Raw genomic sequence first — 13344 nt, forward strand, 5'->3', positions numbered from 1 at the left:
ATAATATAAATGTCACACCCCCCAACCCCTTGCCCAATTCCTGCTTCTAATAAAAACGCAGTCATAGTGTCTGGGTCCAAAAGTCATACACAAGGAGTTTATCGAATCGAGAGGATTTCTTTCTGATCTTCTTTCTGCTGAATTTTCTCACTTAGGATATGTAAAGTTTCTCTCCTGCGTCTGGGCTATCAGTAAGTATTGCCGTATATGGAATCATCTCTTGTGATTAAAACAAATTAAGAGAGAGAAATCCTTGCTGTATAATGTCAAATCAATAGAACACTCCTAGACTTTCCAAGAGAAACGTATAGCTTTGTTACAGTTTGAAATGTTTCTTTTTTTTAAAGATTTATTTATTTAGAGACTGAGGGGGAGGAGGGGCAGAGGGAGAGGGAGAGAGAGAATCTTAAGCAGGGCTTAAGTGGGGCTCGATCTCACCACCCTGAGATCATAATCTGAGCTGAAATCAAGAGTCGGTCGCTTAACCTACTGAGCCACCCAGGAGCCCCAAGTTTGGAAAGTTTAGAGAGCCTCTTCACTGTGATCTTTCAATGACCACAGAAAAACATCCTGCCTCTGTCAAGAACAGGGTATCAGGAAAGGAAAACACAGCAGTCCCTCCTTGAGTCTTCATCAACGGCAGGTAGCTACTCCACTCTTTACCTTCTCAGTCCTATGCCATTACCTAAAGACCACATGAGAAGGAATATGATGAACTCTTAGAATCTAAAATAACTACATTAAGTTCTTTATTGGTGGACCTTCAGTGAAATTTTTGAAATTACATATTTTTTCTGCACCCATGTTTGTTTCATCTATTTTTTTCTTACCTTTAATGAATGGCTCACATCAGCCAAAGAATCTTTCAGAAGAGCTGGTGTCCACTAAGGACCCATTTGAAGCATTTCTTCTGTCCTTCAGTTATATCCTTATTAACAAAAGCAAAGGTTCTGCTCTGAGCCTTTCCGGCTCCCGTTTGCCATCAGTGCAGAGGACCCAAGGGAACACTTTATTGCTTCTACTTGTGGTAGTTATCTGCTGTCTTTCCTCCCACCAGCACAAAAGAGCTGGTAAACAAACGATTTCAGGAATCAAGCTCCCACTCCTGGTTCCATTACTGTTCTTACAGTAATTATTGTCAGTGTAACAAACAACATTTGAGGCTTTTCAATGAACTGGGTGCTGTCCAGCATAAAATGATAAGCAAGAACCAAGGAGCTTACCAACCAGAGGGGGAAACTTAAGCCCTGACTTTAAAAATGGATGTGAATTTTCCAAATTAATGTTCCAAATTAATGTTTCACAAGTATGGTACCCAGGCCAGCAGACTTATCTGTGGAGCTGGTTAAGGAATACAGCTGCCTGGGTTAACCTGCCAAACCTATTGAGTCAGGATCTCGGAGGGTAGAGTAAGGAAGTCATTTTTAATTGGTTCCTGGATTTTTCTTACGCCTACACAGTTTGAAAACCACTGATGTCCTGTAACTGCCCTGGACAGTTATAAAGGGAAATGAGTCAAACACCATTGTTCATGAACAATTAATCCATGTTAACACTCCAGCTGAAGAAGTTCTCATCTTGGGATCAGTTAAAATCCACCAGGGAACTTGATATGAAATACAGACTCCTGGGTGTGCCCCAGTCATTTCTTATTCAGTGGATGGGGCCGGGGGCTGGAAATACACACTTTTAATGTGCATCCTAGTGAATCCAATACAGTTCGCTTGGTGGATAACACGTGGAAAACCACTGACCTGTTGGATGGTGGTTAGCTGTAATCTCAGCAGTTTATTGAGGATGTGGAAACATTTAAGAAGTATTATTTTGTTAGGGGCTGGAGCAAAATGGTGAGATGCCAGGCAAGGCAATTCGTATTAATGGGTATGGATCGCTTAGTAAAATGTGACCCTCACTTAGCCCTGTGGTTTGAATTGCTGCAGCCAATTCACTGATTTATTTCAATTGACCATAATAAATTCCATCTGGATTAGAAAACTTAGACTTTAAAAAAAAATTATACCATGTTCACTCAGACATGCCCTCTCATTGGAAAATGTAATCAAGGGGTGCCTGGGTGGCTCAGTCGTTAAGTGTCTGCCTTAGGCTCAGGTCATGATCCCAGGGTCCTGGGATCAAGCCCCGCATTGGGCTCCCTGCTCCACGGGAAGCCTGCTTCTCCCTCTCCCACTCCCCCTGCTTGTGTTCCCTTTCTCGCTGTGTCTCTCTCTCTGTCAAATAAATAAATGAAATCTTTAAAATAAAAAGGAAAATATAATCAATACATAGAATATAGATTGGAATGCTCTTTCCTGAAATGGTGATTATCTACATTTATTACATTTGCCCAGGTGGGATGAAAGTACAAAAGGTTGTAGCAGGATTCTTCGCCTTTTAAAGTCATAAAAACCAAAAGCAAAAGAAAATCTTTATGGTAGCTTACATCATGTATGAGGAACTCCATTGCTGTAAGGATGGACACTGAAGTCATTTTCCACTTACTACTCTAACGTATCCAGAAGTCATCACAGGCCAAAGTCAAAGACTCCACAGAACCCTCACTAAATTTCTTGTGAATAAAATCTGTCATGCAGACTCAAAACAGAACCTTCTACAAATCCAATTATTAAAAAGGGGGGGAAATTGTGCACATTTTAGATAAATTTATCCAAAAAGATCCAATTTGTTGCATGATTAACATGGACTATGAGAAGGAAAACATTTGACCATGAAAACCAATATTTAGCATGCTTCTGATTCATCCAGATTACAAAAGCTCTTAAATATCTTTCTGGAAGAGCCAAAATGACCTTTGTTGAGAATGTCTCTCAGACACTGTATCCACGTCATCAGTCCCAAATGTCAGAAAAGCTCTGAGGATTGATCTCACCTCCAAACTCTTCAGGACTGAAGTCCCACGCTACTGCAAGGCTGATCCTGCGATGCAGAAAAAATGGTAGCTCAAAGGCAGAAATATATTAACTCGCCAGGCCAATACATGGACTTTACCTCCTTCCTTGATCACCTTCACTGGATTCCCAGAAGGCCTCTGAACATGGTCTTGCCTGATTCAAGAATATGAGACATGATTTCTCTGACTACCTTAGATCAATTTCTTATTACCCAATAAAAGATCGTAGGGTAGATCTCCAATGGAGGGAAGAAGCCTACTACTCAGGATCAAGGAATAAATGCAAACATTCTTCGGGGGCAGAAGGGGTGAAGGGGACGAGCTCTGCTACTGTACTATGATTAAAACAGACTAATTTTCTCTGCTCCTAACCTTCCTAAACATTTAGCCTTACTTTTCCTCACTGCGAACAGCCCATGCCAATAATACAGTAGAATTTCCTTTCGTCAAAACAGGTGGAAACCAAGATCATTTTGTTAAAATTATATTCTTTGAGAAAATGGAAAATACCAGTTGAATCTAAGAGCTTGTGTGTAGAGGGGAAAGTAGAGACTGGTCCATCTGAACAATGGTAATAAAAGCTAAAATGGCCAGTGTTCTTTCCTTTCCCTTTATAAAGAAATTAGAATATTAAGAAATCAATTAAAATCCCATAAAAAGTACATGAGCTCATGTAATTCTCTTACTAGACAATAACTGCCATCGATATTGGAGTGAGATTATATAAAAGTTGTATTTGTTTTACCCATTACAAATTTGCCGAGTTTGTTATTTTCTAATTATGTTTGTGCTACTAAGAGCTATTGTTCCTTTGGGCCAGTTAACTAAGTTGTTTCAAACTTGTGCCGGTGAGACCTCCCTTGTAAAGGCTGGTGATTTTGCTGGTAATTTGTAAAGGCTGATAATTTTTCACTGAAAGCCATATTTCCCAGCCAAAAATGGAAACAATCACTACATATAAACACGAAGCTGCCTTGTTGGTGGGGGGTGGGAAGAGTGGGGTATGGGGCAGGATATGGATGACTCGCCGTCACCCCTTCACACATGCAGGAGAAGCTCAAAATAATATTCCTTAACTGGTTATTAGAACTGATTTTTTTCGAATGCTTACCAAATTAAGAGGAGCAGAAATTATACTAAGCTGACTGAATTGCATGGAGTAAAACAAATGGCTCTTGAGTAAATACCTTCTTTGAGTGATACTACAAATAAAACTGGTTTTTGAGAATTGTGATGAGACAAACCAGCAAAAACAAGAGCAATGTGATGGTGATGATGCTGTCTGCATATTGATTTATATTTATGTTTTAGCTGTTTGAAAAAGTCAAAGAAATTTGTCCAAACGTGCATGAGAAGATCAGAGCTATCTATGCAGATCTCAATCAGAATGACTTTGCCATCAGCAAGGAAGACATGCAAGAGCTTCTCTCCTGTACAAACATTGTCTTCCACTGTGCAGCTACTGTGCGCTTTGATGATCATCTGAGGTACGTGCCCATTTCCCTCTCATGGTGCGTGGGTATGTGTGTGTGTGTTGTGTGTGTGTGTGAGAGAGAGAGAGAGAGAGCACGCACATGCATGTGTGCGTGTATATGTGTGTGTCAGTTTCTTTGTCATTTCTGTTAAAAAAAAATGTAAATGATGAATCACTAAATTCTACCCCTGAAACTAGTAACACACTATATATCAACTAAATTGAATTTAAATAAAAAAATTTTTTAAAAGATATGTTCTTAATGAAAAAAATTCAAAGGAGTAAAAATTCTCCAAAAATCTCACCACCCAGAGATGACCATTTAATATTATGGAGAACATCCATTCCAACTTTTCTTTTCACAACCATAATAAAATAGACTATGTTCAACTTCACCAAAAAATGGCATCATATCGATAATTTTTTAGCAACTTGCTCAGTTATATCCTTGGATATCTTTCATTGTCAATAGATAGTCTTTATAATTTCTAATGACTGCATGACATTCCATTATACATGTATATAGTATACTCAACCAGTTCTGTATTGGTGGATATTTTTGGATTGTTCTAATTTTTCACTATTATAAACAATGCTTCAGCGAACATCTGTGTGCTTGCATTTTTTTTATACCACTGTACGCTTTACTTTGGGCAAATGTCCAGAAGTAAAATTGTTAGAGAGGTAGCAGCTGTGCCCAGGTTATAAACGGTAAATGATACATTGTTTTCCACAAAGGTGGTATTAATTTACGTTCTCCCAGTGCACATGAATGCTCATTTCTGACACCCACAGCCATACTGTATTATAATTCTTTATTTTTAATGTTGCCAATGCAATGGAAATTACATTGCGTATTTTGATTTTGGTTTTATTGATAATTAGAAAAGTTGAAGATGTGGAAATGCTGATTGGCATTTTATTCTTTTGTGAAATGCCTATTTGTGTTCTTTACATATTTTTCTACCAAAACATTTTTTCTTGTCAATTTTAAGACTTGTTGGAATAGTTAGCATATTGATTTTTTTGTCTTTTATAAGGCTCAAAAGATTTTAAATTTATCATTTGTCCTCAACTATTTTTATTATTTATGCAGTTATTCATAATTTTTTCTACAATTTCTATTGCTTCATTTTCACCTTAAATCTTTGACCCATTTAGAGTTTATTTGCCTATAAAGAGAAATAGGAAAATTCTATAAAAAGGAAAAGTGATGTGGGTGTGAATGTAGAGTAGCTTTTGAAAAATTTCTAACAGATGGCTACTTCTTAAGCAACATTTATTAAATGATTTGCTTTACTCTTTATTTAAATGAAGCTCTTATACTGAATTTCCATTGTTGGACTCTTTATTTTGTTCCATTACTTAGGCTTTCTCTTCCAACACCACAGTATTTTATTACAGTAATTCTTATTTTATTAGGCAAGTATACACATATCATTCTCTTTTTATAGAATTTTCCTGACTATTCGCATCTGCTTATCCATCTTGACTAAAGATAATTTTTCCGACTTCTTAAAAAGTTAGGAATTTGATTAGGACTACCTTGAATATGTCACCTAACTTAGAAAAGCTTAACATATTTAAAACATTGGCTCTTCCTATCTAAGAACAATATATTGTTTATTCAATTTTTCTATAGCCCTTAATGAAGTTTTATCATTTTTTTGTATATAGTCTGTTCATTTATTCTTAACTTGATATATTTTTTAAATGTTCAGTTTTGAGTATGTGCCTTTCTTCCACCGTATTCTCCTGTGTTTTCCTTTAACACAACTTTTATAAACGGACACTTTACTGAATGAATCATTGCATGTCCCAGGGTGTTTTTTTTTTTAGCTCTTTTGTTTCCCAGATATAAAATTATGTAATCTGATAGAGATTTTCGTGACTGCCTTTGCAACTCTTATATTTGTTAATTCATTTTGTTTTCCTCTCTCATTACCGAGTGGAAGTTCAGAGCAGTACTAAGTAGTAGTAGTGATTGCAGGCATTCTTCTTCGCCCTGACTTTAAAAGCAGTGCTCCTAAATTTTCACCATTGAACATGATCCAGGCTAACAAAGGGAAAGGGATATATTTTAATACTTTATTCTTCTTTTAATGAATTTTTTAAAATTAAATTAGAGATGGATACTGAATGTCATTTTAAAACTTTTCAAAATGCATATAGAGGATCATTTAGTTTTTCTCTTTTTTATGCTCTTTTTTAGTTCAATTAATAGGGTTCCTGACATTGTATAAACCTTGTATTTCTAGATGAACCGTTTCATTGTCATCACATATTGTGCTTATATAACTTGGTGTTCTATTAGCTAAAATTTAGGATTTTGCACCGATTTTTAGGTCTGACCTGGACCTTTGCAATAGAAATTTCTATTTCTCATTCTCCATCTACTGTTGCTCTCCTACAGTTCATTTGAATTTTGCAGCTTCTTGAGTTAGATGCTCAATTTATGTATTTTTATATATTTTGTAAAGATTTTATTTATTTGACACAGAGAGACAATGAAAGAGGGAACAAAGCATGGGGAGCAGGAGAGGGAGAAGCAGGCTTCCCACAGAGCAGGGAGCCCGATGTGGGGCTTGATCCCAGGACCCTGGGATCATAACCTGAGCCGAAGGCAGCCGCTTAACAGCTGAGCCACCCAGGCGCCCCTATTTTTATATTTTTAATGGCTGCTTAAGAAGACCCTTTATACATTCAGAGGATTATGATTTTTTTTCTTCCAGCTGATTTAGAACCAACCATATAGAGCCATCTCTATATGCAATATGAACAATGCTTCAATGAATAGGATTTATGTGTGCAGAATGCATCATCACCATATAACAACTTGCAGGCATCAGGTCACTGTGTAGCCACGACCCATGCTTTTCTTTTTGGTCCTTTGGTGCAGCCACAGAAATCAGATGGACGTGCCAGTTATTTGAGTAGGTGAAGTTCTAGCAAGGCAGGATGCCAGGTTGCCTCATTGTACTTCCTTCTGCTTTACCTCCTGCAGACATGCCGTGCAACTTAACGTCACTGCTACCCAGCAGCTCTTGATTATGGCCAGTCAGATGCCCAAGCTTGAAGCCTTCATACATATCTCCACTGCCTTTTCAAATTGTAACCTGACGCACATCGATGAGGTCATCTACCCATGCCCTGTGGAGCCAAAAAAAATTATCGACTCCATGGAGTAAGTTGGGTCACATGAGGGGGTCGGGCAGTGGGCAGATGGTTGTTCTCTGTGATTCTCTGTAGTCATTCATTAATGAGGTAACAAAGCGAGACACTTGAAACAGCATGCTTCGCAAAGGTGCTAGCTTTCACAACCTGATCCCTGCTGTTCCCTTCATGCTAGCCTGCGGAGGGAGTATAGTGCTTGGTGATGGGGAGGACAGGCATGGATAAATGCCACGGAAGAGTTTTGTGGAATAGTTTGGGATCGTACTAGGTGCACAGGAATGCTTTCCATAGAGGTGGTTTTTCATTTCTTACTGAACTCTGCATGGTCACTAAAGGAAGTAGAGTGTACAGTGTAAAAGTGAAGAAGAAAGTTTTCAGCGTCAGACCTTCCTATCTGTGTGACCTCGAGTGAGTTCCTTGGCCTCTCTGTGCCTCAGTTCCTTCATTTGTGAAATGGGGCTGATAATAGTGCTCATCTTGTAGGGATGATCAATTGAGTTATATAAGGCAGTCACTGTGTTCAGGAGTGTTTAATAACAGTTAATCAAAAGGTTAATAAGGAAGAACTCATAGGTAAGCGGAAATCCTCCCAGGTCTGGTAGGAAATGCGAGTCTCTTGGTCTAGGAGGCCGAGATACGCTTTCCTTATTGCCCTGTTGTGGAGGAAAAATAACGGTCTAGCATCTTTCTCTTCTTGCCTACTAACGGGAACCACTTTGTTCTTAGAACATGGCCCTGGTCTCAGAATAAGTATGTTTTTGTTTTCTCCATCTTCATTCTTCTGCTCAGTTTATCAAGTTTACCTTGTTTAAAAAAAAAAACTGCAAAAGAAAGTATTACAACAGAGAAAATAGACTACTTCCCGTGAAATTTGTCAGATGTTAATTTCATGTAATACTGTATCTCTCTTTAAGATAGACTCTTTATTTTTTTTAATTTTATTATGTTAGTCACCATACCATACATCATTAGTTTTTGATGTGGTGATCCACGATCCATTGTTTTCGTATAACACCCAGTGCTCCATGCGGTACGGGCCCTCCTTAATACCCATCACCAGGCTAACACATCCCCCCACCCCCCTCCCCTCTAGAACCCTGTTTGTTTCTCAGAGTCCATAGTCTCTCATGGTTCGTCTCTCCCTCCGATTCCCCCCCTTCATTTTTCCCTTCCTTCTCCTAATGTCCTCCATGCTCTTCCTTATGTTCCACAAATAAGTGAAACCACATGATAATTGACTTTCTCTGCTTGACTTACTTCACTTAGCATAATCACCTCCAGTCCCATCCATGTTGATGTAAAAGTTGGGTATTCATCCTTTCTGATGGATGAGTAATATTCCATTGTATATATGGAGCACATCTTCTTTATCCATTCATCTGTTGAAGGGCATCTCGGCTCTTTCCACAGTTTGGCTATTGCGGACATTGCTGCTATGAACATTGGGGTGCATATGGCCCTTCTTTTCACTGCATCTGCGTCTTTGGAGTAAATACCCAGGAGTGCAATTGCTGGGTCATAGGGGAGCTCTATTTTTAAATTTTTGAGGCACCTCCACACTGTTTTCCAAAGTGACTGTACCAACTTGCATTCCTCCCAACAGTGTAAGAGGGTTCCCCTTTCTCCACAACCTCTCCAACATTTGTTGTTTCTTTCCCTGTCCATTTTTGCCATTCTAACTGGTGTAAAGTGGTATCTCAATGTGGTTTTGATTTGAATTTCCTTGATGGCTAATGATGATGAACATTTTTTCATGTGTCTGTCAGCCCTTTGTATGTCGTCTTCAGAGAAGTGTCTTTTCATATCTTCTGCCCACTTTTTGACTTGATGATGTTTTTTTTGGGTGTTGAGTTTGAGAAGTTCTTTATAGATCTTGGATACCAGCCCTTTATCTATAGTGGCATTTGCAAATATCTTCTCCCATTCTGTGGGTTGCCTCTTTGTTTTGTTGACTGTTTCCTTTGCTGTGCAGAAGCTTTTTATCTTGATGAAGCCCCAAAAGTTCATTTTTGCTTTTGTTTCACTAGCTTTTGGAGATGTATCTTGAAAGAAGTTGCCGTGGGCGATGTCAAAGAGGTTACTGCCTATGTTCTCCTCTAGGATTTTGATGGATTCCTGTCTCACATTGAGGTCTTTCATCCACTTTGAGTTTATCTTTGTGAATGGTGTTAGACAATGGTTGAGTTTCATTCTTCTGCATGTGGCTGTCCAATTTTCCCAGCACCATTTATTGAAGAGACTGTCTTTTTTCCATTGCATGTTTTTTCCTGCTTTGTCAAAGATTATTTGACCATAGAGTTGAGGGTCCATATCTGGGTTCTCTATTCTGTTCCATTGGTCTATATGTCTGTTTTTGTGCCAGTACCATGCTGTCTTGGTGATCACAGCTTTGTAATATAGCTTGAAATCAGGCAATGTGATGCCCCCAGCTTTGTTTTTCTTTTTCAACATTTCCTTGGCAATTCAGGGTCTTTTCTGATTCCATACAAATTTTAGGATTGTTTGTTCCAGCACTTTGAAAAATGTCATTGGAATTTTGATCGGGATGGCATTGAAGGTATAGATTGCTCTGGGTAGCATAGACATTTAAGATAGACTCTTTAAAATGAAGCTTAGCTAAATCAAGAGTTCATTCCCATCAGGGCAAACATTTTTATCTCCTACAGCTCTGAGAATAGATATTTTTACCTGTTATTTTAAAATATCCAGGACAAAGAAGAATGAAAGTCATCTAAAGAACCTGGAGGTTACCTCAAGTCGCTAATAAGCAATGATTTGCTTAAGTGATGCAAAGGAACCTTCCAAGTGCAGAGCTTGTCAGGAGAGTTGAAGAAAAGATGCTCTGATGCCCTAAGTCAGTACAGGAGAGTGGATGTGGAAAGCCTCAGTGTGTTTTCAGATAGAATCAATTTGTTTCAGTTAGCTGCCCTCTCATAGTGCTGTCTTCTTGGTCAGTGTAGTGCTTACGTATTTGCTATGCCCAGGAAAAGGGGCAGACAGGCTTTGATTCCAGACTGTGCTGCTGCTGAGATTCCAGAGCCTTCCTCTACTGCTGACCTGTCTAGCACCTGACAGATCACGGCATGATGTGAGACATTACAGAAGTCTTGCAGAATTTGCCAGAGAAAAGAGATAGGAAATGGAGATTCAGTTCACCCACGGTGAGGGGCTTCTCCAGGTCCTCTGTAGCACTTCCTCCCTTCCAAACTGTGTCCGGACTCTACTCCAGATCCAGGACCCCTAGATCTCCAAGAAGAATAAACTCACCTCCCAGAAGAGGAGTTGATTTCTCTTCAGGTGCTCAGCACTTGCCATCCTTCCCCACACTCCGTGTCCCCTGGTAAAAGCAGGTGATTGCTTCATGATTTATGATCAAACCATAATTGACATTTGTATAAAACCCATGTCTGTCATTTACTGCTCCCAAAGGAGTATAATTATTTTGAAAAATATGCAGCCAAACAGAACTAAAAATGAAATAAATTTTGTCTCAAAAGAATACACTTTGCATGCAATTAAGGAACCAACGTTTTTGTTGTTGTTTTTCTCAAACAGGGAAAAGTCATAACCACAATTTATTAACTTAGAATTCTATATTCAGGACCACCTGTCCAGCCTCATCTCCATCAGCCCTCCCTTTACATGTGTGCTGCAGTCACACTGAAGTCATTACTCCTCTCCCTCATGCCTCTCTGCCTTGGCTTATGATGGTTCTGTTTCTAGAAACTACCTCCACCTCTGCTTACCTGGGTAATTCCAACTCCGACATCAGAGCTCTCCCCTGGAAGCCGCTGGGCTGAGGCAGCTTTCCCTGGGGCTCCCATGGGAGCCCATGCCCATCTTTATCATTGCTCTTCCCCAGGTTATTCAAAATATCTGGTTGTTTGTCTATGTTTTCTTTTGGCAATGAGTTTGGCAAAGGAAGGGAATGTCTCTTGCTCCTTCTTGCTTTCAGTGCCAGCACATGGTAGGGACTCCAATATGTGCTTAATGAATGAAATGTTGTTGATGGAACGAGATGACCATTGTTCACACTATTCCGGCTGAGGTTTGTTGGTTGATTGGTTTAGACAAACGTGAAAATAGATGGCAGAATTCCAGAGCAAGCTTGTTCTAGTTGGGGATGAGAAGTCCTATGTGTAAAATGCCTATATGTCCATGTCTTATCCCTATTTCTGATGGCCCATTTTTTCCTCTTAGACTTTTTTTTTTAAAGATTTTATTTATTTATTTGAGAGAGAGAATGATAGAGAGAGAGCACGAGAGGGAAGAGGGTCAGAGGGAGAAGCAGACTCCCTGCTGAGCAGGGAGCCCGATGCGGGAACTCGATCGCGGGACTCCAGGATCATGACCTGAGCCGAAGGCAGTCGCCTAACCAACTGAGCCACCCAGGCGCCCCCTCTTAGACTTCTAATAGAACCTCTGTTTAAGACTGGAGTCATGCTTTGAATAAAGCTTAGCAACCCTTCATTAGCTACACTGTTGTTTGTGACAGTTTCAACGACCCCTATATCAGATGGAATTTTTGGAAGTTTTAGAATAACAAACAGCATTAAAGTTATTCTGAATAAATATCAATTCACCTAAATTTAGTTACTTTAAGAAAATATGTTTTGTCTGATTTCTATTTTGTAATCAACCTGTGGTTACAATAAAATTATTTTCCAAGATTTTTAGGTTTCCATTTCCCTTGGAAGTTTTTATTAACGGTGGCCTCATGGCATCTAGGAGCTGTCATTGTTCTTGGTATTCCAGGGGTCCTCATGTTTTTAGAAAGGAACCAGGTGTTAGACTGCAAGATGATCTTGAGGCTGTGCTCTGGGCTTTGTGATCTCAAGAAAATCACCCATGTGGATGTGCTAATTAACTAGATGGGGGGCGGGGGCAGGTGGAATCCTTCTACATTGTATATCAAATCATGATAATGTACACTTTAAATATCTTACCATTTTGTCAATTATACCTCAGTAAAGCTGGGGGAAAAAAGAATTAAAAAAAAAAAAAAAAGAAAATCACTTATGACAAAGTAAAATAAACCTTTCTTTTCCCTGAAAACCAGTTTAATGAGAATTCCTGTTCAATAAAAGAGGATTTTTTATTTTTTTTAATTGTTAAAAGAGGATTTGCCCTTTTTGCCAGGACCTTTTTCAATTGCGTAGGCCCAAGTGATAGCGCTCACTGTTTTTCGTAAGGGGATTGGGCCAGTGAACCCAAACCTGACACCTACCAGCCCTGCCCCTTCCCCTTCAGCCCACCCCACTTCTGTCCTCCCACAGCCCAAGACCGCCAGGCCTCAGCTCCCTTCCTTCAGTCCATATCTGAAAACTTCCAGAATCCCCTTGGTCCTGAACCATGGCTGAAAGGTGAAATTTGATTGCGTTAGTATAAACTTTTAGGATGTTAGCATAACCAAATTGTAATAATAACCCCAATTAGGAGTCAATGCTTCTTATTGGTATCACAAGCGTGACCATGAATGAGCATTAAACAGGCTTCTGTAGCCCTCACGCCTGCCCGTGTCCGATGTCGTCATCCCAACTCCCACAGGCATTTTATCATGCAATTGTGCCGCCATTCTTAGCCGTCTCCCTGTCTTCATACTTCTAGCTTCTGCGGTTCCAGGATTTTTACCTTTAGAAAGTCCTGTGCGTACATGGATGAGGGATTACCTGTGCAATTCCAGTTTTCCAGAACAACAGCTTAAGTAGAATGTTTATTTATTTATTTGTATTTTTTTTAAAGATTTTATTTATCCATTTGACAGAGAGAGTGAGAGACCACAAGCAGG

The 13344-nt window shown here is 39.3% G+C and overlaps 1 protein-coding gene across 1 annotated transcript in view; it reads left to right on the forward strand.

The window, feature by feature from the left end:
* Positions 1-13344, forward strand: part of FAR2 (fatty acyl-CoA reductase 2) — a 48926-nt gene that overhangs the window by 7328 nt on the left and 28254 nt on the right. Inside the window, exons 2-3 of the mRNA XM_028113227.2 lie at positions 4220-4395; positions 7387-7566. Of these exons, the coding sequence (XP_027969028.1) occupies positions 4220-4395; positions 7387-7566 (356 nt within the window). The remainder of the gene's footprint in view (positions 1-4219; positions 4396-7386; positions 7567-13344) is intronic.

Source organism: Eumetopias jubatus, unplaced genomic scaffold (genome assembly GCF_037043125.1).
Source record: "Eumetopias jubatus isolate StellerSeaLion01/CBP00866 unplaced genomic scaffold, mEumJub1_p1.0 scaffold_8, whole genome shotgun sequence".
NCBI classification, from domain to species: Eukaryota; Metazoa; Chordata; class Mammalia; order Carnivora; family Otariidae; genus Eumetopias; species Eumetopias jubatus.